The sequence below is a fragment of the Triticum aestivum genome, chromosome 4B (assembly GCF_018294505.1).
Source record: "Triticum aestivum cultivar Chinese Spring chromosome 4B, IWGSC CS RefSeq v2.1, whole genome shotgun sequence".
In the NCBI taxonomy this organism is placed as follows: domain Eukaryota; kingdom Viridiplantae; phylum Streptophyta; class Magnoliopsida; order Poales; family Poaceae; genus Triticum; species Triticum aestivum.
The window spans coordinates 95660583-95688200 of NC_057804.1; the positions used below are offsets into that span (position 1 = coordinate 95660583).

General features: G+C 42.5%; 1 protein-coding gene across 1 annotated transcript; it reads right to left on the minus strand.

Moving 5' to 3' along the window:
- Positions 1-849: 849 nt before the first annotated feature.
- Positions 850-15575, minus strand: LOC123091236 (CCR4-NOT transcription complex subunit 11). Its single transcript, XM_044512683.1, has 12 exons — positions 15253-15575; positions 12619-12723; positions 11369-11455; positions 10628-10681; positions 10368-10510; positions 10120-10246; positions 9896-10033; positions 4598-4669; positions 4452-4525; positions 4212-4353; positions 3662-3740; positions 850-1368 (listed from the first exon to the last, which is right to left on the minus strand). Exons 1-12 carry the CDS (start codon positions 15487-15489, stop codon positions 1271-1273), a joined length of 1356 nt encoding a protein of 451 aa, XP_044368618.1. The 5' UTR covers positions 15490-15575; the 3' UTR covers positions 850-1270.
- Positions 15576-27618: the final 12043 nt, after the last annotated feature.

Consider the following 27618-nt stretch of genomic DNA (forward strand, 5'->3'; position numbering starts at 1 on the left):
GCACAGTATCAGGGGGGGTGGGAGGGGGCGGCGGGAGCAGGGGGGAATTGGAGCAGGGCGGAAGGGCGCTGCCTGCCTGCCGCTCACATGACGGCGAGCGGCACAGCCCGCACAAGGGCATGTTGGCGTAATGGACGACAGGTTTGCTCCGGTGCTTGACCCTCTGCCTCCCATGTGACCTGAGCGAGATGAACGGAGGTAACCGCGGCGCGTACGATGCAAATCACGATGGTTTGTGTTCCTTCTCTCCGACTCGTTCCTGTCGCCGGAACTCGCGGAGAACTTGAGTTGGCCTACGGGCGAGTGGGCCGGATAGCCACGGCGACTGGTAAAAGGACGAGCAAGGTCGTTTTGCTAAACAGGAACACATGCCGTTTTGCTAAACAGGAACAAAAGAATGCGATTTTCTAACAGCTTTGCAAAGTAAAAAAATCAAGATCAAAATCCACCGCAGTGAGAAATTGGAACGACCATGCCCACGCCATAACAGACACCCCCAAACATGCCGTCTCAATCCATTATTCGGTTTATATTCCATATATAGCTCGACCGTCATCTTAAGTAGTTCCGAACGTTCCTTGATTTCATTTTGTTCAGGCTATTCCCAGTCTTGCACACACCGTCATCACAATTCACAACATCTTCTACACAAAAAGTTCAGGCATATATGCACCAGGAAATGACCGGTTGCCACACAAAAACTCCATGAACAAGGGCTTCCACGCAATGTAACTTTGCAAGACTTTAACCTTGTTGGTCGCTGTAGGGTAATATTTCAGTCAGCAACTCTACATACCCAATCTTTTCAGAGGAAGGCCACTAAAACAGAACCACAAAGAGATACCCAAGTTACCCAACAAAGCATCGCACAAATGAGTACAGCTAGTCTTTACATCTGAATATAAATTAAGAAATCTCTTAAATTACTTGTACTCGGGAGCCTGAACTAAGAAGCAGGCGCCCATTGTTCAGCTATCTTTCAACAGTCTAAAGGTAATTGCTAATTTGTCTCACCTAAAGAACATGTGGTTTAAGTCCACGTCAAAATGATTCGGCGGAACTATCAAAGCCTGGGTAATAGTTCTGATATCTTTTGACCTTTCTTTAGGTGAGGGCAACAGCTTAATGACAATAAATACATCAACAAGAGCTATGATCTATGAAGTACAACCCTGAATTGGCAGATCGACACGAAAATATAAGACTATGAATGTACAGTATGAAAAAAATTGTTTATAGAGCTGAACTCCGGTGACTCATACAACCTTCTTCACTCTAGAGATTTGAGAAGCCTGAACAAACCAGCTGCTTCTCTTATTCGAGAAAACGCAATGCAGAAGGCTTGTACCTCAATGAATAGATCTTCAACTGCACAAAACAAATACTTCACAGTATAACCATTTTGATCTTAATCAGCAAAGAAATAAGTACAACAAGGATGAGCATACCCATTCTATGATTCAAATCACCAATCTCCCAATTAACATAACACTTTATGCAACTGGTGTGAAATTAGAAAATATGCAGGATTCAAGAAACCAGTGGGTTTTTTCTTTAAAAAGATGGCCAGAGTTGTCTAAACATTGCGTGAAGCCCAATTTCAGAGCATCTACAACCGGACACCCACTTCCAACCTAATGTCCGGGCAGACAGCCCAGACCGAAAATAGCTACCCAACCGGACACCCCAAACCCAGCCCATATGTCCAGCGCCCCTCATATCCAGCCCGCATGGCGGGCGCATATGGGTCGGCCCGAACACACCCTGGCATGTCCGCCACGTCGGACTGGCCCATCTTGACCCCACAAAATCCCGTCCCTATCCCCACCACGGACCAAACCTTAGCCATTTGTCTCAGCCCACCCTACTTCCAGTCCGCTCAGCCCTCCCCTCCCCTCCCCACCCTATCCGGTCATCTCCAGCATCACTAACAGCGGATCTAAGTCTCGAAGGTCCGGATTCCTCAATTTGGAGCTCGCCACCTGCTTGGACGAGGAGAGAGCCCTCCTAGTCGCGGTCCGCCGTTCCCTGGGGCATACCGGAGCTCCAGCGTGGAGGACGCCCCGCTGCAGATCCAGCAGCCGGGCGTCTTCATCGCCACTCCGATTGGGATCCAACGGAAGCTCGTGCCGCGTGCCTGCTCCGTCACCTCAGCCGGTGAGTGCGGCTGAGCGGGTCCCTGGCAGAAGGTTCTGGCACCCTGGCTCAGCGTATCCCCCGCACTTCCCTGTCCCGCGACGTCGGCCTCAGAGTCTGAGGTTAGTGGCGGCAATGCCCAAGGCCATGGATGAGCCGGATGCTGCCACTGCGGTGACATGCCCGATGTGAAAGGGTGAAGGCTTGCCACGCAGCGGCGGCCTGCGACGAGTATGCCCATGCCCGGATCCTGGCGAAGCGGCAAACCCAGGCCACCCATGATCTCGCGGTGGATCAAGCCCGGGCCGTTCGTACCCTCGCCGGCCTTCCCCACAAAGAGGAGGATTTGAACATGTTCGGTGTCGTGTCCGACACATCCATCTCCGACGCCAAGCAGATCTGCCTCGACCCCTATTGCGTCTTCGAGCGCTACTTCCGCAACCATGGGGAGTCGTGGACAAGGACATGGACAAGGGCTAGGTCAAGGGCAGCAGCGGCCATTGTGGAACTTCCTCTCTAGTCCTATAAATTAGTAGAACATGCTAAATTTTGGTAGTCCGATGGCATGTATGATGAACTTCCTTATGTTATGTCCTAGTTTGATATGTCCTGTATGAACCAAGTCCTATGTCCCTGTATGAACTATGAAAGTACGTGTGTTGATCCACGTTGCATGCTTGTGTATGGATTTGAGGGTTTGGATATGAGGTGGACGGCTGCGGGCGCAGACAAATGAGGGGCGGCCGGCTCTGGGGACATATAGGGGGGCAGATTTGCTCGTTCCAGTTGTACATGCTCTCAAGGACTAGATGATACCAGTTCGATAAACTTTCTTAGACATGATGAAAACATCAACCTTGAAAAGGCCCAAATTGGAAGGGAAAATGGAGGGAAGACACTGGCAGCAGCCTTTTGGGAAATAAGGTCCTGAACCCTGCTTCTATAATTGTACCGACATAGTTCCCAACAGCTAAGCAGGTTTTTTGGGCATGCAATCACCACAGATTTAAGTTCCAGCATATAATGTGCAAACCCTGTTAAATTATTAAACTTCCCAGGGAAACACCACTGTTTTACATTTCTGGCAAGTGGCAAGTGGTAAGTACAACAAAACATTCCCGATATAAGTTATATTCACAAAACAGATATCATGTTGAACTAAGGCAATTAGTCGAGTTCATTGCAACGTGCAATAGTTTAATAATCAAAATAGAGCTAATTTTCACATGTATTTATTTAAACCTACAATGGCATGCACACTATTTTACAAATCTGGGATTGAAGTTTATAGTGCTATATGCTTTATCAGCTTAGCATTTATCACAGCATATCATAAACAAATTGCATAGCTGAAGATAGATCAAACAAAAGTAGCTTGCAAAGAACAAGCAAGATGCAAAGGCTTCTATACCAGAGAAGTTCATGGATCATGACATGTAGACCCATACAAACAGAACAGATCAACTCATAAGTGTAAAAAAAGGTTCAGAAGAGAAATCCGTCAATTGCACATTGACACACTCACCATTTATTATCTTGTTCCGAATGAGACTCTGTAGAAAAACACAAACTAGTCTCACAAGTCTGTTTTGCATGTACTTATCCTGCAAGCAATGTTATCAAATAATTTCCTGTCAGTCTTCAACATAATAAAGACAGTAACGTGCATTGCAGAAAATGAAATAATAGAACATTGCGAGAATGAAAATCTTGTGAAATGGAGTTAAGAATAAGCTTACAGCCATAACATGTTATAAATGCATAGAAACGTTACACAGATATAATATAAAACACAAACGACTCTACGCAGGTAGACATAATGAAGAAATTACTAATGTCTGTCAACCGTAAGAGAATTACCACCTAGGGATCAACCAACAAGCATTTACAAGCTGAGGAATAAAATGGCCAAACCACCATTGTCACTTTCGGGAACGATGATTGAAACTATATACATTTTTATCGTAAACTTGCATCAACCAACTATTGTTATGAATCATACTTATTATAACAATCCGAGATGATCACCTCTGACCTTCCTGGAAGAAAAATGACATACAAAAGTAAGAACAAACCTTGATATTTTGGCATGACCGGATACAATTTGAGATGTAGTCATGAATGAATCCTGGTGGTAGATCTACTGCTGTAGTAAGCCTGTTTACAACTTCCATTGAATGCAGGCTCATTTCCATGTGCACAAGAACATTGAAATAACTGTCAAATATAAAGCATGTGTGTAACCTGTTATGATCAGATAAACACATAAATTGAAAATATACGAAATTGACAAAATGAAACATTTTTGTACATACGAATCCATGTCAGGACAATTGATCAGCTTTGAAAGAACATCAACAGCAATGAGTGGATTATGTTCAACAAGGTCCTGAAACAAGGACATTAGTAACCCTTAACATGAAGCATGGAAAGTTTTCAACATGATGTCAAGAGTACATACTGGAAGCTTCTCTGGTGTCATTCCGCAATGATAAACTAGCTTCCAGTCCCTGGCTAAATCTAAAACAACTTGCTGCAACAAGATATGAACCATTAGGCATGTAAAATGATCGAAGTAGCCAGTATAAGAGTAGGGGTTGTGGTCACTATAAAACAACCAGTGACACATGTAGTCATGCAAGCCTAGGTAAAACACTTCTTCATTCTATAAAAAAGGTAAACACTTATTTGGCTGATGCAACCTATGCATGCAAATGTAGATGCTAGTCAGCTATAACCATTTCTGCATTTCATGTTTCCAAAGATACGACACATTTATTTCATGGTTATAACACTGACTTTCCTGTTTAGCAGTTTTCATTTATTCCTTTTCGCAATGTCCGTTTTCCTTATTTTAGGAGAACAAAACTGGAGGACCAAACTGAAATAAGCCATTTCATTATTGACTGCAAAATTGTGATGTCATCACAGTAGCTATTGTGTTTGGATCTTCCGATGCAAGATTGAGTAAACAACGTCCTACGTGGTTGTAAACCTAAAGTTAACCAATTCATATTTAACATTATTTTCCCAATATAACGAAGCATTTGATGATCGAAGTGAACCTGGTACTTCAAATATATACTCCCTCCGTCCGGAAATACTTGTCATTGAAATGGATGTATCTAGACGTATTTTAGTTCTAGATACATCCATTTTGATGACAAGTAATTCCGGACGGAGGGAGTATAACCTATCCAACTTAAGAAAGCAGTCAAATATTTCCAACTTAAAATATGCATAATCCTTCCAACTTAAGAAAGCATTTGATATAACGGACATACAGAAGTAATAAATCTTTGTGACTTGAATGCTGACCATAGACCAATAGCTGGCTGGCCCCTCGGCATGAAAAAAAATGAGGCCTAGCCCTTTGAGGTATATTTTTATAGAAGATCTCTAAGCACCAGCACACTCAGGGCTCGAACGCTGGTGGGCTAGCATGCTCCCTGCATGCTTAGCCAACAGGGTGACACCCTGTTCTCGGCCCCTTGGCATGACAAAGCATTCAGAGTATACACAAGGGTACGGACAGCCATCTTGTGCACTTCTTCTGGATACATCTGAAATTGATGGTAGTTGATTCGAGGATCCACTATACTAGAGACATGGCGCCATTGAGGTCACCAAGCCACACATTAACTTCCATGGTTAGCTCTTATGTGCAGTCCTTAATCCCATCCCTTTTAGAGTTCAGGGTAGTGCAAGGCCGAACTACCGAGGTATAAACCGGGATAAAGTTTGGTGCATTGAGATCAAGGGTAAACTCTACAAGTTGCCCATGCAGCATTAGTGGAGACACATTCAAACTTATGGACACATTTAGGGGGGGGGGGGGGGGGGGGGGGCTTCCGAACATAAGGGGCAGTTGCACTACAGTAGCAACGCTATATAGGCACTGAAACTGGCAAGCATGAGTTTGCGTTCTATAGGTTTTAAGAATTAGAGACAGATTAGGAAATAAGATATATATATATATATATATACGTGTGTGTGTGTGTGTGTTAGAAGAAAAAAATGAGTAACATGCATTTGGTCTTTAGTTGAAACCCTTCTATATAAAGGGATGGCATCATCAAGGAATGTTAAGCAAGAAATACCAAAGAAGCCCCTCCCTCGCATTTGCCTTGGAGCCCTGTCGGGGCTGGAAACAGTTCCCAGTGTGTACAGGAGGGCAAGCAATGTTTCTAGCAATCGCATGGAAAACCTATTATCTTGTTCATCCTCGAATTGCTTCACACATCAGCCATAAGCCCATCAATTTGGGTGTCAGAGCTAATTGTTGCCCCTCCTGTCAGGCCAAGCAACGAGGGTTCCGAGTTTTCGGGAACAACCGCCAAGCTTGATCATGTCACCGTGCACTCACCAACATGAATGGACACATTGACAGTCATGATGCTAGCCTGGCATACACAGAATCATGGCACCCACGTGGCTCGTCAAACAGTTGACTTGTGAAGTTGGTGGAGTATCGCCTCAAATTGTTCGACATAAACCACTGTTGTACGGTCAGGGTCTCTTAGCTGGAGCTTGATGGTGAGGGAGCTCAACATGAACCCAATACTAAAGACATCACAGTCTCGTTGCATGCATTCACCGGCATCGGCATGAGTTGAGCTTGCTGATCATGTTCTTCACCTCCAATCCACTCACCATAAGCCATAACAGACCTCAACCAAAGACGGTCCTTTTTCAGCTAATTGGTCATGTCAGTCAACTAATGGAGAGAAAGATATCAATTTTGGTAAACTTTTAATTCCGTGCGCGTTGGTAAACTTTTAATTGTTGACAACATACAAGTCTCCTTAGTAGGGGAGTCCTACCATTATGCTAATATAATCGAGTATTAAAACTTGGTATCAAATTACTAAATATTTCTGGTGACAACAATTCTGATTTTTCAAATTCGTTGCTAGCCACAACCCTATGGTTCTCCCGCCTTTTTACCACCTCTCCACTTGCGCCTGCTGTAGGTCTTGCCGAAGAGCTTATCCGTAACAGGTGGGACTATACATTTCTGGTATGACATATATTCTAAATATTAGCATTAGACAAGAAAAATAAAGCTTTAAGGAGTAGGATATTCCGTATATTGAACATGAAAGATAAGCAACGAGGATGTAATAGTAGGACCCTACAAAATGATGATAACATTTGCAACACAACCACGTTGAGGTGGCCAACAGACCAACACTAACACAGATGCATAATCATTATAAGCGCTATCAATTTAGAGTGTGATTGCCTTCAACTTTTCTAATAAAGCCGAGCATGTTCTAACAAATATCAGTACTAGTGATGTCCACTATAAGAAAACATTGCTGATTGTTTCTACTATTGTACAACTTGCTGCTTGAAATATCTGGTGTGAACTAGCATTTTAGTGTAACTTCTGCACATAATTGCATCGCCCTCATGAAAGGTTGAATGGTCAGAATGGGGTCCTTCTTTATAATTATTATATCCCATTCTTTTCTAAATCTCTTCAAACTTCTTTTATAGCTGTTCTGTTTTAGACCCCTTTTTTCATTTGTGTCAGTTATGACTTGGTTAACCTCTAGTAATTCCAAATTATTTCAAATAAAACAGGCCCTGAACTATCAATAAATTTACATATGTAGAAAATACAACTGAAATGCACAGAAATCATTAGAAAATATATACTTTGTCCATTGAGGTTTAGAGTTGTGACAGCATAATCCCTTGAGCGTCAGTGGTTTATGTTGCTGTGGCTCTAAATCTCATGGGCTCAAGAACAATTTTCCAAATCATAAAACTGAATAATACAAAACTAATATTCTGTATCTGTTTTGCCTATTGTATATCAGCCACCCTTTACTCAAAACAATTTCAAAGGGTTCATCTAGTAAAATTGCAAACTCAGACATACAAACTAAGGTTCGGCAATCATCTATGCATACCTTGTAGTACTTTTTTTACGGCAAAGATATCACTATTGTTGCCAGTTATCTTGTCTCACCGACTACTTTCTCAGCTCACTACATGAATCAGCTCAATAGCAGTCTCAGAACCACAATTGCAGGGTGTATTCCTGCTTCACACTAGATCAAAATGGCGCTTCCCTAGCATGCTCTAGGCAAATTTGTCCATTCTTGTTAGGGACAGCATAACAGTAGGCAGTGGCTTCACTTAAGAAAGAAGAGGCAGGAGGGAGAAGGGAGTATGTATAGAGCATAGGTCGCTTGATATTTGTGGGCCTTATCCACTTTTCGGCATTGGCTCTGCTCACAAGGTGCCTCTCCAACCATATGGCTGCACATGCTAAAATGCGGGAATCTACGGATCATTTGCATCAAAAATACAAAATTACAATGTCCAACCCAAGCGGGTTCTGTTAGCACTAATCTTGATATTTTGTGCCTACATATTTAGTTTGTCTTCGTTATGCATGTAGCATAAGTTAGGGAGTAGCTAGTCTGGCGAATCTTCAGCGGAGGCATGCAGAAGGTGAGATGCCAAGCCGACGTGCGATACAGCGAGCACGGCGAGATGCCGATGGCGGCGTGAGGCGGTACAGCTGTGTGATGCGGCAAGCGCGTGAGAGGTTGGAGCCTGACCGGCTAGACGAGGTAGTTAGAGCTGAGAGAACCAGTGAGTTGGTTTGTTAGCCTGCTTAGCCGGGTTGTGTGGCTGTTGAGAAGAAGAGACACGAGTGGTGTCCGTGGGCGTACCTGTAGTGCATGTAGTTAGTGGTTAGATAGTGTTCTCGTGCATGGGTTAGTGGCTGGTGTGGCCGCTGGGCTGTGTGCGTGCGTGTACTAGTTAAGAACTTGTACTCATGGTTGTTTTGAGCCAAAGAAATAGAGAAGAAAAGGGGTTGGCTGTGTGAGGCAGCCGGCCACCAAAACCACTTGTGTCTCTTTTCTTTGCGTGTGTTGTGAGAGGCAACCGTGATGAGGGGCAGCCGGTGGTTCTGGCGGAAGGTTCCGGCGCCAACAGATTTGTGTTCAATTGGTGTAGACATCGTGTGCAAGACTTGATTGCCACATGACAATGTCATTAACAAAAGTAACGAAATATAGGCTCTACTGAACCAAAACAGAATAGCTCAGGGATCATTTCGACTACAATATTTAGCAAAATGGAAGGATGTTAAGTGTTTCAAACACAGCCCAGCATTAGGAGTGCAAGAACCCAAGGAGCAGGGAAGGGTAATCCACAGTAGCACCCCAAGTCCATTGCGACTTTTTCCTGATTTCCCCATATTGCTGGGACCAGAGTTACAGAGTGATGTTGTTGTGAAATGTGATACCAGTGTCATGAATTAATATGGTTCCTGATTTAGACTATGCTTGGATCCTGCTAGTGGATAACGGCAGCTGCAAATACAAGTAAAAGCATGGAAGGAGGAGATTCTGTCGCAACCTCCTCTCTGCAAATTCATGATCCCACTGAACCTCTTTGGGATCATTATTGGAAAGACCCGGTAGTGTTACTAGAAGAAATGCAAATATCACAGCAAGGAAATGAGAGGGAACTAGATGAAATGCAAATATCACAGCAAGGAAATGACAGGGAACTAGATGAAATGCAAATATCACAGCAAGGAAATGACAGGGAACTACTCAAGAACAAGTCATCTCTAATATATATTTAGTCCTTCAATATAAAAACAAGCTCACATATTTTGGAACTGTCGTCCAGCAGTGCAAGCATACCCATAAGTATACCACATGCATGCGTAACCTAGGCCATCCCTAAAAAACATATACATTTGAAAATAGGGGTAGAAGAAAACCTCTTGTTGGGCAGGTGCAAGTGGTCCTTTACAGGCTCTTCCGACCAAATCACGGATTGAAGCTCCTCGGCTAGTGTCAGCACACATGCTACTATCCCATAGTAGCTCATGGTTGTTGTCCAGGTTCAACCACTGCAACTGTAATTTCATCGAGAATTGCATCTATGTTTAGAAATAGAGGTAATATGAATAAACAATTTACATCTCTTAACCGACAATCTTACCTCCCCTTCAAGTATTTCAAGTCTGGGGGGAGAGGGCCTAATCCATGGAGGAGACAATCCTCTCAGTGGTGTTTGTTGAAGTAAATTCGTCACCACATTATCTCTATTTAGTTTGGTCGGTGATATTCTAGACATAATGAGGGGAAAACTTAATTCATAATCAGACAAATAGAAGGGGAAAATGAACTATACGCTATGAATGCCCTTCAAACAATCATTGCACACAGAGAGTAGTTGAGTCTACGTACCCTGATGAATCACCACAGCTTTGGGAAACATCTGGGTCAGGAATAGCACTTCTAACCTTAGCAGCTGCGCAACTAGTGTATGTCTGTAGCTGAACATCATTGCAGGAGTATTGGCTTTCAAGTCGGTCTCTTGGCAGCAACACCTATAAAAGAGAATTATCTTCTGAACAAAAAAATTCTACATGTATACTGGGTGTATTTTTTCTATCAACTGTGTTCACTCAGTTTCAGAATAATTATATGACAGTACAATCATCTACCTGAGATGCATAAGAAGGCTCCTTCAAGTAATCTTCTGCAGAATGTTTCAAGATCTGAACATAGGATAACAAAATTCATCATAAGTTTGGTAATGGTGGACCCACAATTTGGATCCCAGCAAGGTAAAAAAAACTACAATCCGAACAAAATGACTATCAGTCCATGAGAACACAAAATGATTCTGTCTACACTGCATTGCCAGTTTACCACTTCTGAGTTCTGATGGTCACCAAATTACCACTCAGCAAGTATCTGGCATCTCCAGTTTAGAAACTTGCACTTGTGACACTGTGGCAGCACATTTTCCAAAGGCCAGACAAAAGCACAGCAGTCTATTAAATATAGTTTCTCGCGTTCAAACACATTTAAATCCATTTAGCAAACAACTAGGCTATTGACTTTTTTTTAGCTGAACTAGGCTATTAACTTGGCACCTCCCAATTGGGATATCAATAACTTTTATCTCGTATTAGCTACCTCCAAATACTTTTATACACATTTTGTGAATTTGTACATGTGTACACTGATGTCAACATACTATTATACATTGGGAAAAGTACATGCATATTGTCAAGTTCCTCTGCACTATTCCAGTAGTTCTTTCCCATATCTCAGCAATCATGCACTCCCTCCATTCCTAAATATATGACATTTTGGTAGTTTAATTTGAACTACCAAAACGTCATATATTTAGGAACGGAGGGAGTAATTAAACTAGAAAACATACATCACGAGAATACCTCCTTATTGTTGTCCTCATTAGCTGAAGTTAGCAAAAGCTGGAGAAAAACACGTTCTGGTCTCTCAGAAATTTCATCACAGGCAACCTGTAAAAGCAAAATTAGATGGTCAGAATCGGAACTCTAGGAAGGATCAATGCTATTCTGACATAACTGGATTGTAGAGTTGACTAAAAGAGTATAGGACTATACGAGAGTTCAAATTAGAGAAATAGTGAGTACTGGGTAGCTCTAACTGTTATGCTATAATATCATGATTCATGATGACTTCTTTTCTGAACTAAGATTTCCAGGAGAGGCAGGGAAGGGAACCTCACCCCAGGGTCAAGATTGAAGAAGTATTCTTCTATTTTCTTGTTTGATTAACTCCCCCCCAGAAGGTCCTCTTTATATAGAGGCCTAAGATTCCAATCTAAGTAACAATTCATACATCTTATCACTTATTGGCTTAAGGCCCAAGCTAGATGGTACTTTGTTAATTTAAATGATAAACTACCTAAACAAGGGAATGGGAATCTTCTATCCCATAACTGGGAGCTGATATCTTTGCCATATGGCATGTACTTCCGTACATAAAACCTCCTTCAGACTTCAAATAGGAGAAATGGTGGGCATCTCTAAAAGTAATAATCTACCATGATTGGTGATGAATTTGTGGTGCAGATGGTAACTAATCGACATAATAAACAGCAATTTTCATGTTCCAACTCTACTGATACTAAGAGAATGACAAGCACATAAGCAAGGCGAAACAATAGTTCAAAATAAAAAGCACAGATCATAGCCTAGTTGAGCCCCAATTCATTTAAATCTTAAGATGCTTCTTTTAGGGTTCCAAATAAGTCCAGCATGGTGCTTGCTCTTGGTAAATTTTTGCAGCATGTTCTGACGTTTAATCTTTAATTCATTTGTATAATGATTAAATGACTATTCAATGTTGCAGTGCCATGACTAATGATGAATGCAACATCAGTGTATCAGCAGTGCAACTACTAGCACAAACCCATTAAAAAGTTCAAAAGAAATCTGCACTAAGTCGATTGTGAAGTGGAACGAAGTGGAGCTATTTGTGATAATTTCACAATAATCAAAAGAGCGCACATTGAAATCACTTCCCGTCAACTTTGTCTCAATCAAAAAAGAAAAGGATAAACAACACCAATGTGAACTTCATGCACATGTTAATGCAGATGTATGGCTTTATTCCTCAATGAAAAGCACAATGTATAGACAGAAAGTTTACAACTTACATTTATTAAGAATGGAACAAACGGATTTGTCAGCTGTGAGGAATACCCTTGATGAAGAATTGCAAATGCAATTAAACGCTCAGCTGGTTGAAACATCACCTTGTCCTGGAAAGGGAACAAAGTGGCATAAATAAAATCCTGATTTTCAGTTTCCCTTTACTAATAGAACAAATTCCAGAAAGAGGAGAACAGCAAATGAAATATTGTTAGTATGATTAACAGAAGGTCTTTGAGTGCAAAATTTTATGAAATGCTTGCAGGAATAGACACCTAGATATGAAATGCACTTGTTTCGGAAACCTCTCACATCTGCATACATAACATTTTCCAAACACAATTGCAACAGTGCAAAAATTGGGACAAAATTCAATATTTTCATGTAAACAAGTTGCTGTCATTTAGGTGCCACAAAGGTCCTAGAACCTTTCAAGAACACGATTTGCTAAGTTTATATAAGTGAATTCAAGCAGCCAAGCACTACATTTCACTATCAACTTATACAAAGGGACTGCTAGATCATAGTCAAGTATATAACACATCAAATCAAAGGTATAATTCCAAGCAAAAATGATGGAAAAAAGGGAAGCAAATCCACATACTTATCAGCAATTTGGTAATTCCAACTTAGGCAAGACGACCTAAACCCTACTAGTTCTACCAAAGACAATAATACAAAAAACAATGATTCAGATATGTATCTTAATTACTTAGTTAATAAGACAAATGCACTTCTGTTATCAGGACAGATAATTAGTAAATAGTACAAGTTTAATCCTTCATTCAGTACCATCCATAAGAAAGCTGACCTAAAATCCTAATAATCACAGTCAGCCTTGTCAGCAGGGGCTGCTATTATTAGAAATTCAGAAGAAAACCTAGTGAGAGATGGAAACTAACTATCAATCATTCTGACAAACAAATTCAGTCAAAATTCAAGCACCACCACTGAAAGTGCAAAAAAAGCATCAGTAACAGACCCACTGAAACTGGGAAGAAGAAAAAGATGATAATTTGAGTCCTTTCGACACTGAAAACAACATAATATTTTCTCCTGAACCAACCATCAAAGATGTGAACTGTGATCCTGAAATAATCCAACACCCAGAACCTAGAAAACAATAAGCACATGAAAAGGAAAACTAATTGCTATGAGCTGAAGATGATAACAATGTGCCTCTTTTAACCATACTAATATATTATTCACTGATAATTGCCAGTGGAACCTTGCTAAGTTCATAAAAAACCCTATACCATAATGATTTCACAGGTTTTTTAAAGAACATGGAAAGAAGTGTTAGCACGTCTTTTCACTAACAGGAGAAGCAAATTGGCAAATGAGTTACGCAGTAAAGTGACAAAAGCCAAATAACACAGCACACACACTACACAGGAAACACGAACAACTTACGTTACTCCTCATGGTGGTTCGTGTGACAAACACTACAAACACTTCACCAGGCCACCAATATACTAACATCTCACTCAAAATCTAAAACCAGAAGTACCAAATAGGCATTCAGTCAGGCAGTTTGATGTATCAAATGGAAAAAGATGTAACCAACGTAAACTCTAATAATCGACCCTGGTTCCACTATCTGGTCTGCTATCTTCCCTATTTGCTCATGATGTTGTCAGATGATTTCAGTAAAAGGGGAAGAAGAATTCAGATCTACGAGTTCAGGAATGTCTACATCTCGATTCTTCTCTTGAACTCTTTCATTTTCCATCTTTTTTTTCCAGAGCTCCCCGAGAACCCCAATTAAGGGCTTTTTGGTTCAGTGCCAGCATATGGTATTCTATGACATCTTCCTAACCATTTCGACCTTCAATCCCAAGGGCCGGTGAGTCCAGACCACTATGAAACCTTCATATTCGCTGTTCGTCAAAAGGCTGTGTTGCAACACCACTTACCGAAGGTTCAAGTCAAAGGTGAAGGGTGCATGGTAGCTCGCACTTCGGAGCTATGCCTCCCATTGAGTAAGAACAGAATGCCTCAATCCTTCGTCACATCTTCAGTGACCACAGGATGCCTACATGGTTGAAGCAACAAAAGGAGCATGTATACAGTTCCTAAGCTTCGTGGTTCAGCCTCTTGTCCACAATTGCAGAGTTGTGTTTTGTTTTTCTCCTTTGTGTTGACAGTGTCGCAAGAACTGGTGTATCCACTGCACTCTGCCCTAATACAATCAGGGATTTAATTTTCAATAAGGGAACTGGAAGACAGAATCTTAATCTTCGCCCCGATCCTTCAATCCATTAAAACCCAGACAGAGCAGCCAGAACTACAGAATTTCGCAGAGTGACATGAATTTCCAAAAACAACTACCACATACGCCTTAGAATCTAACTGAACTTTGAAATAACCAATCAAAATAGACAAGCAGGTTTTCTCACACAAAAGCCGTACCCATCGCTGCATAGTTTACCAACCCCCCACCCCATCCCAGTTCCAAACCTCCATCGACAAGAATACCGATCGACCTACCCCCAAAAAAACCCTAGAAACCTATGCGCCTGACACTCCACAGCCAGGGGCCAACCGGCCAAGCAAAACGGCGATTAAACTACGTATACGGAGGGAGTATGCAGATGAAGGGGGTGGGCGGGTTCAGAGCGAGGGCTGCGACGGCTTGCCTCGAGGAGAAACTTGATGGCGGAACCGAAGCGGAGGCGGCGCTCGGGCGGGACGCGGGCGAGGAAATCCGCCACGACGTCCTCGAGCGGGCGCGAGACGCCGGAGATCAGCTTGAGGAGGTCTGCGCACTCATCCCGCCGCATCTGACACATGGGCATGAATGGGGAAGGCGTTAGGGCAGGCGCGGTGGCGGGCGCCGCCGCCGGCGAGGGGCCGGCGTCCTTCCTGGGGGACATGGTCGAGGGGTCGGGTGGGAGCGGGCAGGGCTTAGGAAAGGGGTGAATGGGTTTAATGGTGGCGAACTGGCGATGGACGCTGGCTTTGACGAGTACTGTAATTTGGATGCTTTGATATATGAACTTCTCATGGTTTAAATCAATTTTGGCACATGTTTGCTCCACCTGTGGAGCTTAGGGTTTTTTTTTAAGGATTCCTGTGGAGCCTAGTAGAGTTTGGTCGATTTATGTAAGACTAGGATGGGAATGGGCCAGCCCGCTCTGCCCCGACTGATGCCCAATGGCCTAGTAGTCTAATGACAGGCCCATGCCTCACTGGATATGGGCACCCATTTTAATGCTAAATTTATTTATAAAAACACTAGTAACACAACAACATATTTTGCAGGGGTTCTCGCCCTCGTTCCCCTCATCTTCTCTCGAATCGTCTACAGAGCGCGAGGAGCGAATCAGGGGAGTCCTCGTTCCCCAGTCCTTTCGCTGGCGACCTCATCGCTCCTCCTTGCCTCCGATGAACACCACGGCCTCAGGAGGTGGGGGGAGCTCCGCGGAAGCACGTGTGTGTAGGTAGGTCCCTGGTGGTGTCGTTGAGACGCCAACAACGACACCGCGTGAGAATAAATCACCACGGCTCCGGTTGCGTTTCGTCGGAGATGTTGTCTCTGGCGGGGAGCTTGTGGGTGTCTGGTCCCTCCCGCTCCACCCTTGCTCCAGGGGTGTGCTTCTGCGGGGCATTGGGGGTGTGTGAGGAGTTGGTGTCTTTTGTAGTGGGGTTCATCCAAAAATGCAGGAGATCATGGTGTTGAAGGCGACATGCTTGGGATGGATGGAGTTGTAGGCAAAGTTGTCAGAATCGCGACTCAAGTCTTAGAATCTTACGACCTTACAATCCAAACTAGCCCCTTTGATTCTACGATTTTGCTCATAGAATCTAAGTTTCTACGATCCTGGTAGTTATGATTCTACGATTCATGATCCTACCAACGAAGCTCCGGTCCGATTCAGAATCTCGATTCTGACAGCTTTTTAAAAAGTTCTATAAAGACAAGGCTAATAACCCTCACGAATGCATATGCTAATGGTGTCCGACTCCCCTTGCCAAGTTTTTAACCCTTGACGGTGTGTAATCCGGTCAGTACCATGGGTAGGGTTGCTAACGTGGCTAAAAGTACCAGATCGGAGGTCACACAGGGGTTTTACCCAAGTTCGGGCCTCTGGTAGGAGTAATACCCGGTGTCATGCTTTTTATTGTTATTCATGGTGAATGTACCCCTTGCGAGGGATTACAATGAAGTAGATAAGTAGGTCTACGGGAGTAGATGGGAATGAGAGCCCCGTAGCCTTCCTCTTATATGCACAGTGAGGGCTATTGTTTTACAAGAGAGAGATCCAATCTTGGTCACTGTCATGCTGTCTTGGGGGTCAAGATGATCCTTATATGTCTATCCATTCCTCCAGGCTCCCTTTGGTCACTCGCTCCTTGGCGGGCCTTCTGGATCCCATGCAGGCCTGCTATCGGGCTTCTCGTGGAGAAGCCACCCACGGTATGATACACCGTCAGTAGCCCTCCTGGGTGCCAGTCAAGTTCTCTCCCACCGGCTTCATGTTCCTGACGCGGGGATGGAAGTCGTTTGCCCGCTCCCGCGACCTAAAGTGCGGGCAGGTCCTGTAGTTCAGGTACGATGGAGCCACCACCCCCTTCGTGAAGTTCTTCAGGGCCTTCGGTGGTCGCAAGGAGTGCTGCGCAGAGAGCGGCAGTGGCACTGACTCCTCCAGCGGGAGCGAGAGTGACGAGAGCTCCTGGAGCATCAAGAGCGAGGGCGACGACTCTCACTAGGCGCGGGGGCGCCCGAGTCAGGCTTCGAAGACGCGTAGTGCTCCACCTAAGTTCCTCCTTTCTTTCTGCAAAAATCAATGTAACACCATGGTGTGAAGAAGATGTTTCGGCAAATCTAGTGTTGAGTTTTTAATGCTTTGTTGCCTGTCGTGCCCCTCATGGGCCCTATTTTTCTCTCCTTGCTTGCTTTTGTGCTCTACGCCGTCATGACCCAGCCCCCGAGCAACCTACGACCGTTGTTGGTATGTTAGGATGCGTGCCTCGACAAGGCCAAAGGGCGTAGGGCTCTGCAAGGTGGTAGGAGCTCTCGAGGCACAATACATGGAAAGCCCCCCTTTGCATGCAAGCGGCTCACACGGAAGGAGTGATACGTCTCCAACATATCTATAATTTTTTATTGTTCCATGCTATTATATTACCCCTTTTGGATATTTATGGGCTTTATTTTACACATTTATATCATTTTTGGGACTAACCTACTAACCGAAGGCCCAGCCCGTATTACTGTTTTTTTGCCTATTTCAGTATTTGGAAGAAAAGGAATGTCAAACGGAGTCCAAACGGAATGAAACCTTCGGGAGCGTGATTTTTGGAACGAACGTGATCCAGAGGACTTGGAGTGCAAGCCAAGAAGCAGCCGAGGCGGCCACGAGATAGGAGGGTGCGCCCACCCCCTCTGGGCGCGCCCCCCTGTCTTGTGGGCCCCTCGAGCGGCCACCGACGTACTTCTTCCTCCTATATAAGCCTACGTACCCCGAAAACATCCAAGGAGCCAACGAAACACAATTTCCACCACCGTAACCTTCTGTATCCACGAGATCCCATCTTGGAGCCTTCGTCGGCGCTCCGCCGGAGGGGGAATCGGCCACAGAGGGCTTCTACATCAACACCATAGCCCTTCCGATGAGTTGTGAGTAGTTTACCATAGACCTCCGGGTCCATAGTTATTAGCTAGATGGCTTCTTCTCTCTTTTTGGATCTCAATACAATGTTCTCCCCCTCTCTTGTGGAGATCTATTCGATGTAAACTCTTTTTTGCGGTGTGTTTGTCGAGATCCGATGAATTGTGGGTTTATGATCAAGTTTATCTATGAGAAATATTTGAATCTCCTCAGAATTCTTTTATGTATGATTGAGTTATCTTTGCAAGTCTCTTCGAATTATCAGTTTGGTTTGGCCTACTAGATTGATCTTTCTTGCCATGGGAGAAGTGCTTAGCTTTGGATTCAATCTTGCGGTGTCCTTACCCAGTGATAGAAAGGGTTGCAAGGCACGTATTGTATTGTTGCCATCGAGGATAAAAAGATGGGGTTTATATCATATTGCATCAGTTTATCCCTCTACATCATGTCATCTTGCTTAATGCGTTACTCTGTTCTTTATGAACTTAATACTCTAGATGCAGGCAAGAGTCAATCGATGTGTGGAGTAATAGTAGTAGATGCAGGCAGGAGTTGGTCTACTTGATGCCTATATACATGATCATGCCTAGATAATCTCATAACTATTCGCTTTTCTATCAATTGCTCGACAGTAATTTGTTCACCCACCGTAATACTTATGCTATCTTGAGAGAAGCCTCTAGTGAAACCTATGGCCCCCGGGTCTATCTTTTATCATATTTGCTTTCAATCTTCTTTTATTTGCATCTATAATATAAAATACCAAAAATATATTTATCTTATCATACTATCTCTATCATATCTCACTTTCGCAAGTGGTCGTGATGGGATTGACAACCCCTTTATTGTGTTGGTTGCGAGTTCTTTGTTTGTTTGTGTAGGTGCGTGGGACTTTTGAGGAGCCTCCTACTGGATTGATACCTTGGTTCTCAAAAACTAAGGGAAATACTTACGCTACTATTGATGCATCACCCTTTCCTCTTCAAGGAAAACCAACGCAAGCTCAAGACGTAGCAAGAAGGATTTCTGGCGCCGTTGCTGGGGAGGTCTTCGCTCAAGTCAAGACATACCAAGTACCCATCACAAACCCATCTCCCTCGCATTTACATTATTTGCCATTTGCCTCTCGTTTTCCTCCCCCCCACTTCACCCTTGCCATTTTATTTGCCCTCTCTTTCCCAATCTCTCTCTCTCTCTTTTCGCTTGCCTTTTTCTGTTTGCTTGTGTGTTGGATTATTTGTTGCCATGGCGCAAGATAATACCAAATTGTGTGATTTCTCCAATACCAATAATAATGATTTCCTTAGTACTCCGATTGCTCCTCTTAATGATGTTGAGTCTTGTGAAATCAATATTGCTTTGCTGAATCTTGTTATGAAAGATCAATTCGCCGGCCTTCCTAGTGAAGATGCCGCTATTCATCTAAACAACTTTGTTGATTTGTGTGATATGCAAAAGAAGAAAGATACGGATAATGATATTGTTAATTTGAAGTTATTTCCGTTTCACTTAGAGATTGTGCTAAAGTTTGGTTTTCGTCTTTGCCTAAAAATAGTATTGATTCTTGGAACAAGTGCAAAGATGATTTTATCTCTAAGTATTTTCCTCCCACTAAGATCATCACTCTTAGGAACGATATTATGAATTTTAAACAACTTGATCATGAGCATGTTGCCCAATCTTGGGAAAGAATGAAATTGATGATTCGCAATTGCCCTACTCATGGTTTGAATTTATGGATGATCATACAAAAAAATTATGCTGGTTTGAATTTTGCTTCTAGAAATCTTTTAGATTTGGCCGCGGGAGGCACGTTTATGGAAATCACGTTAGGAGATGCTACAAAACTTCTTGATAATATTATGGCTAATTATTCTCAATGGCACACCGAAAGATCTTCTAGTAAAAAAGTGCACGCTATAGAAGAAATCAATGTTTTGAGTGGAAAGATGGATGAACTTATGAAGTTGTTTGCTACTGGAAATACTCCTCTTGATCCCAATGATATGCCTTTGTCTACTTTGATTGAGAATAATAATGAATCTATGGATGTGAATTTTGTTGGTAGGAATAGTTTCGGTAACAATGCTTATAGAGGAAACTTTAATTCTAGACCATTCCCTAGTAATTCCTCTAATAATTATGGAAATTCCTACAATAATTCTTATGGTAATTTTAATAAGATGCCCCCTGATTTTGAGAATAGTGTGGAAGAATTTATGATTTCTCAAAAGAATTTTAATGCCTTGCTTGAAGAAAAATTGCTCAAAGTTGATGATTTGGCTAGGAACGTTGATAGACTTTCGCTTGATGTTGATTCTCTTAAACTTAGATCTTCTCCTCCTAAGCATGATATCAATGAGTCTCTCAAAGCAATGAGAATTTCCATTGATGAGTGCAAGGAAAGAACCGCTAGATTGCATGCTGAGAAAGATTGCTTTGTAAAGGCGTGTTCTTCTAGTTTCCATGAAAATAATGATGAAGATCTTAAAGTTATTGATGTGTCTCCTATTAGATCTTTGTTTTTCAATATGAATCTTGATAATAATGTGACTGGAGATGAGTCAACTTTAGTTAGAAGGCGTCCCAATAATCCGGAGTTTTTAGATCTTGATGCTAAATTTGGTAAAAGTGGGATTGGAGAGGTCATGACTTTAAATAGCATTGAACCCACTATCTCAGATTTCAAGGAATTTGATTATGATAATTGTTCTTTAGAATGTTGTATTTCCTTGTTGCAATCCGTTGTTAATTCTCCACATGCTTATAGTCAAAATAAAGCTTTTACCAAATATATCGTTGATGCCTTGATGCAATCTTATGATAAAAAACTTAATTTGGAAGTTTCTATACCTAGAAAACTTAATGATGAGTGGGAACCTACTATAAAGATTATAATTAAAGATCATGAGTGTTTGGCTTTGTGTGATTTGGGTGCTAGTGTTTCCACGATTCCGAAAACTTTATGTGATATTCTAGGTTTCCATGATCATGATGATTGCTTTTTAAATTTGCACCTTGCGGATTCCACCATTAAAAAGCCAATGGGAAGGATTAATGATGTTCTCATTGTTGCAAATAGAAATTTGGTGCCCATAGATTTTATCGTTCTTGATATAGATTGCAACTCTTGCCCTATTATTCTTGGTAGACCTTTCCTTAGAACGATTGGTGCGATTATTGATATGAAGGAAGGGAATATTAGATTCCAATTTCCATTAAAGAAAGGCATGGAGCACTTTCCAAGAAAGAAAGTCAAATTACCTTATGAATCTATCATGCGAGCTACATATGAATTAAGTGCCAAAAATGCCACTACTTAGATCTATCTTCGCTTTTATGCCTAGCTAGGGGCGTTAAACGATAGCGCTAGTTGGGAGGCAACCCAATTTTTTTTGTGTTTTTTGTTTTTGTTCCTATTTAGTAATAAATTTTGCATCTACTTTCTGTTTATATGTGTTTTTATCTTTTAATTAGTGTTTGTGCCAAGTAGAACCTATAGGATAACCTATGATGATAGTTGATTTGATTCTGCTAAAAAAACAGAAACTTTGCGCTCACGAGAAAAAAATCAATAAATCACAGAAACGTGATTTTGCATTGATTCTTTTTGATGCTGATCAATAAAAAAATTGTACAGTACGTCTTTGGTAGGAGTTTTAGAGTTCCAGAAGTTTGCGTTAGTTACAGATTGCTACAGATTGTTCTGTTTTTGACAGATTCTGTTTTTCGTGTGTTGTTTGCTTATTTTGATGCATCTATGGCTAGTATATAAGGGTATGAACCATACAGAAGTTGGAATAAAGTAGATTAACACCAAAATAAATAAATAATGAGTTCATTACAGTACCTTATGTGGTGGTTTTGTTTTTTTTTCACTAACGGAGCTTATAAGATTTCCTGTTGAGTTTTGTGTTGTGAAGTTTTCAAGTTTTGGGTAAATCTTTGATGGACTATGGAATAAGGAGTGGCAAGAGCCTAAGCTTGGGGATGCCCATGGCACCCCAAGATATTCAAGGATAGCCAAAATCCTAAGCTTGGGGATGCCCTGGGAAGGCATCCCCTCTTTCGTCTTCGTTCATTGGTAACTTTACTTGGAGCTATATTTTTATTCGCCACATGATATATGTTTTGCTTGGAGCATCGTGTATTATATTAGTCTTTGTTTTTTATTTTACCACAATCATCCTTGATGTACACACCTTTTGGGAGAAGCCCACTTGATTAGAATTTGCTAGAATACTCTATGTGCTTCACTTATATCTTTTGAGCTTGATAGTTTTTGCTCTAGTGCTTCACTTATATCTTTTAGAACATGGCGGTGGATTAATTTTGAAAAAATTGCTAGTCTCTCATTCTTCACTTATATTATTTTGAGAGTCTTTTAGAACAGCATGGTATTTTCTATGGTTATAAATTGGTCCTAGAATGGTAGGCATCCAAGTTGGGTATAATAAAAACTATCATAGGAAGTGAATTGGATGCTATGATCAATTTGATACTTGATAATTGTTTTGAGATATGGAGGTAGTGATATTAAAGTCATGCTAGTTGGGTGATTATGAATTTAAAGAATGCTTGTGTTGAAGTTAGCAAGTCCAGTAGCATGCACGTATGGTTAAAGTTGTGTAACAAATTTGAAACATGGAGTGTACCTGGCTTGTGCATCCTTATGAGTGGCGGTCAGGGACGAGCAATGGTATTTTCCTACCAATCTATCCCTCTAGGAGCATGCGCGTAGTGCTTGATTTTTTATGAATTCTAAATTTTTGCAATAAGTATATGAGTTCTTTTGACTAATGTTGAGTCCATGGATTATACGCACTTTTACCTTTCCACCATTGCTAGCCTCTTCGGTACCGTGCATTGCCCTTTCTCACCTTGAGAGTTGGTGCAAACTTCGCCAGTGCATCCAAACCCCGTGATATGATATGCTCTATCACACATAAACATCCTTATATCTTCCTCAAAATAGCCACCATACCTACCTATTATGGCATTTCCATAGCCATTCCGAGATATATTGCCATGCAACTTTCCGTTGTTCCGTTCATCATTATCATGACATACTTTACTTTTGTCATATTGCCATTGCATGATCATGTAGTTGACATCGTATTTGTGGCAAAGCCACCATGCATAATTTTTCATACATGTCACTCTTGATTCATTGCACCATCCCGGTACACCACCGGAGGCATTCATATAGAGTCATATCTTGTTCTAGTATCGAGTTGTAATTCATGTGTTGTAATCAATGAAAGTGTGATGATCATCATTATTAGAGCATTGCCCAAAAAGAAAAAAAAGAAAAAAAAGAAAGGCCAGAAGAAAAAAAAAGAAAGGCCAAAAGAAAAAAAAAGGCCAGAGAAAAAGAAAAAAAGGAAGAAAAGAAAAAAAAAGAAAAAAAAGAAAATAAATAAAAAGGGCAATGTTACTATCTCTTTTTTCCACACATGTGCTTCAAAGTAGCACCATGTTGTTGATGTAGTGAGTCTCATATCTTGTGCTTCAAAGTAGCACCATTTTTTTCATATAGTGAGTCTCATATGTTGTCACTTTCATATACTAGTGGGAATTTTTCATTATAGAATTTGGCTTGTATATTCCTACGATGGGCTTCCTACGATGAGCAAGCAAGTTGGATGCACACCCACTAGTTTTCTTTTGTTGAGCATTCATTTATAGCTCTAGTGCATCCGTTGCATGGCAATCCCTACTCCTCATGTTGACATCAATTGATGGGCATCTCCATAGCCCGTTGATTATCCTCGTCAATGTGAGACTTTCTCTTTTTTCGTCTTCTCCACACAATCCCCATCATCATATTCTATTCCACCCATAGTGCTATATCCATGGCTCACGCTCATGTATTGCGTGAAGGTTGAAAAAGTTTGAGATTATTTAAGTACGAAACAATTGCTTGGCTTGTCATTTGGGGTGCAGAATTTCGGAACATATTTGTGTGACGAAAATGAAGCATAGCCTAACTATATGATTTTGTAGGGACGAACTTTCTTTAGCCATGTTATTTTGAGAAGACATGATTGCTTTGATTAGTATGCTTGAAGTGTTACTATTTCTTTTATCAATATGAACTTTTATTTTGAATCATTTGGATCTGAACATTCATGCCACAATAAAGAAAATTACATTGAGAATTATACTAGGTAGCATTCCACATCAAAAATTCTGTTTTTATCATTTACCTACTCGAGGACGAGCAGGAACTAAGCTTGGGGATGCTTGATACGTCTCCAACGTACCTATAATTTTTTATTGTTCCATGCTATTACATTACCCCTTTTGGATGTTTATGGGCTTTATTTTGCACATTTATATCATTTTTGGAACTAACCTACTAACCGGAGGCCCAACCCGTATTGCTGTTTTTTTTGCCTATTTCGGTATTTTGAAGAAAAGGAATATCAAACGGAGTCCAAACGGAATGAAACCTTCGGGAGCGTGATTTTTGGAACAAACGTGATCCAGAGGACTTGGAGTGCAAGCCAAGAAACAGCCGAGGCGGCCACGAGATAGGAGGGCGCGCCCACCCCCTCTAGGCGTGCCCCCTGTCTTGTGGGCCCCTCGGGCGGCCACCGACGTACTTCTTCCTCCTATATAAGCCTATGTACCCGGAAAACATCCAAGGAGCCAACGAAACACAATTTCCACCATCGTAACCTTCTGTATCCGCGAGATCCCATCTTGGAGCCTTCGCCGGCGCTCTGTCGGAGGGGGAATCGACCATGGAGGGCTTCTACATCAACACCATAGCCCTTCCGATGAGTTGTGAGTAGTTTACCACAGACCTTCGGGTCCATAGTTATTAGCTAGATTGCTTCTTATCTCTTTTTGGATCTCAATACAATGTTCTCCCCCTCTCTTGTGGAGATCTATTCGATGTAAACTCTTTTTTGCGGTGTGTTTGTCGAGATCTGATGAATTGTGGGTTTATGATCAAGTTTATCTATGAGAAATATTTGAATCTCCTCAGAATTCTTTTATGTATGATTGAGTTATCTTTGCAAGTCTCTTCGAATTATCAGTTTGGTTTGGCCTACTAGATTGATCTTTCTTGCCATGGGAGAAGTGCTTAGCTTTGGATTCAATCTTGCGGTGTCCTTACCCAGTGACAGAAAGGGTTGCAAGGCACGTATTGTATTGTTGCCATCAAGGATAAAAATATGGGGTTTATATCATATTGCATCAGTTTATCCCTCTACATCATGTCATCTTGCTTAATGCGTTACTCTGTTCTTTATGAACTTAATACTCTAGATGTAGGCAGGAGTCGGTCGATGTGTGGAGTAATAGTAGTAGATGTAGGCAGGAGTCGGTCTACTTATTGCGGACGTGATGCCTATATACATGATCATGCCTAGATAATCTCATAACTATTCGCTTTTCTATCAATTGCTCGACAATAATTTGTTCACCCACCGTAATACTTATGCTATCTTGAGAGAAGCCTCTAGTGAAACCTATGGCCCCTGGGTCTATCTTTTATCATATTTGCTTTGAATCTTCTTTTATTTGCATCTTTACTTTTTGCATCTATAATATAAAATACCAAAAATATATTTATCTTATCATACTATCTCTATCAGATCTCACTTTTGCAAGTGGCCGTGAAGGGATTGACAACCCCTTTATTGTGTTGGTTGCGAGTTCTTTGTTTGTTTGTGTAGGTGCGTGGGACTTTTGAGGAGCCTCCTACTGGATTGATACCTTGGTTCTCAAAAACTGAGGGAAATACTTACGCTACTATTGCCGCATCACCCTTTCCTCTTCAAGGAAAACCAAACGTAAGCTCAAGACGTAGCAAGGAGACGTCGGCGTCCAACGGTATCGCGAGGGAAAGAACTTAAAAGCATTAGTGAATGGTCCCTGGGGGACGCTAGACTTAGCTTTTTAGCAACATGTAGCTTGGCGTAACACCGTCCACGGGGCACGGCCTGCCGAGGACGGCTGCCCTTAAAGCTCCCTGCCTATGGGGCATCGCCTGGGAGGCCTCTTGAAGGGGGGCTCTTGAGGCCTCTAGAGCCCTTGCGAAGCAGCGTCCGCGAGGTGCCCCGTGGTGGGGTGCTCGTGAAGCCTCTTGTGCTCTACATTGAGGAGCTTGCCAAGTTTTTGCAGAAAAATAGTGGAGGAGAGGTAGCAGGCACTCGGGAGGTTGCTTATGGGTATTACGCACGGAGACGAGGCGACATTTGGAGGCAACTGCCAAGGACCAAGGACCTTGGTGAGGTGACGTGCGCGGGAGCAGGTCCGCAGTCTAGAGCTCATCCACTTGGGTTTAGCGGCGCTGCTGGGTCTGACCCAGGTGCAGGCACCGTGTCCAGCCCCCGCTCGAGTGACACACAGAAGGAAGGTCGCGGGCGCGCATGCCTCTTGAGGGGTCCTCCAAGACAAGAATTTGCATACTTAGAAAGTTAAGCTTTACTGGTGCAAAAGGAAGATAATATTCCTCCACGAGGTCCGCAATCTCCATGGTCCGGCACTCAGTGTGCCGTCGACGTACTTTCCTGCGCCCCTCTCGCATGAGGCCTTGAGCCAACGCTCACCAGCCCGGCAAAGGCGGCTCCCGTGTTCTTTAGGCTGAAGGGCATGCGCTTGGAGCCAACCGGGTCCGCGACCGAGTCGCCTTGCGGATAGTGGAGGGGGTCCTCCGAACTGGCCTTGTTGAAGTTGGTAAAATCGACACATGTGCGCTTGCTACCATTTGTCTTGGGGACGACGACGGGGTTGGCGATCCACTCGGGGTGGAGCACCTTGCGGATGATCTGTGCCTCCTGAAGCTTCCCGACTTCCTGGATGATGAACTCTTGCTTCTCGATTACCTTGCATTGCACTTTTTGCTTCACAGGCTGCTCGCCGGGGCACATGGCTAAGTGGTGCTTGATCACCTCCCTCGGTACACCAGGCATGTCTGATGCTGTCCATATGAACATATCATCATTTGCCTGGACGAAGATGACGAGCGTGTCCTCCTATTTGGGGGAGAGGCCATCCCCGATGGTGAGAGAGAGGCCGTCCCCGATGGCGTGTTGGGCCTCCAAGCGCAGAGTTTGGTAGGATAGTAGCAATTTCCCCTCAAGTGGATGACCTAAGGTTTACCAATCCGTGGGAGGCGTGGGATGAAGATGGTCTCTCTCAAACAACCCTGCAACCAAATAATAAAAAGTCTCTTGTGTCCCCAACACACCAAATACAATAGTAAATTGTATAGGTGCACTAGTTCGGCGAAGAGATGGTGATACAAGTGTAGTAATGATAGTAGATATTGATTTTTGTAATAGTAAAAATAAAAAGCAGCAAGATAACGAGTAGCAAAAGTGAGCACAAACGTTATTGCAATGCTTGAAAATGAGGCCTAGGGTCCTTACT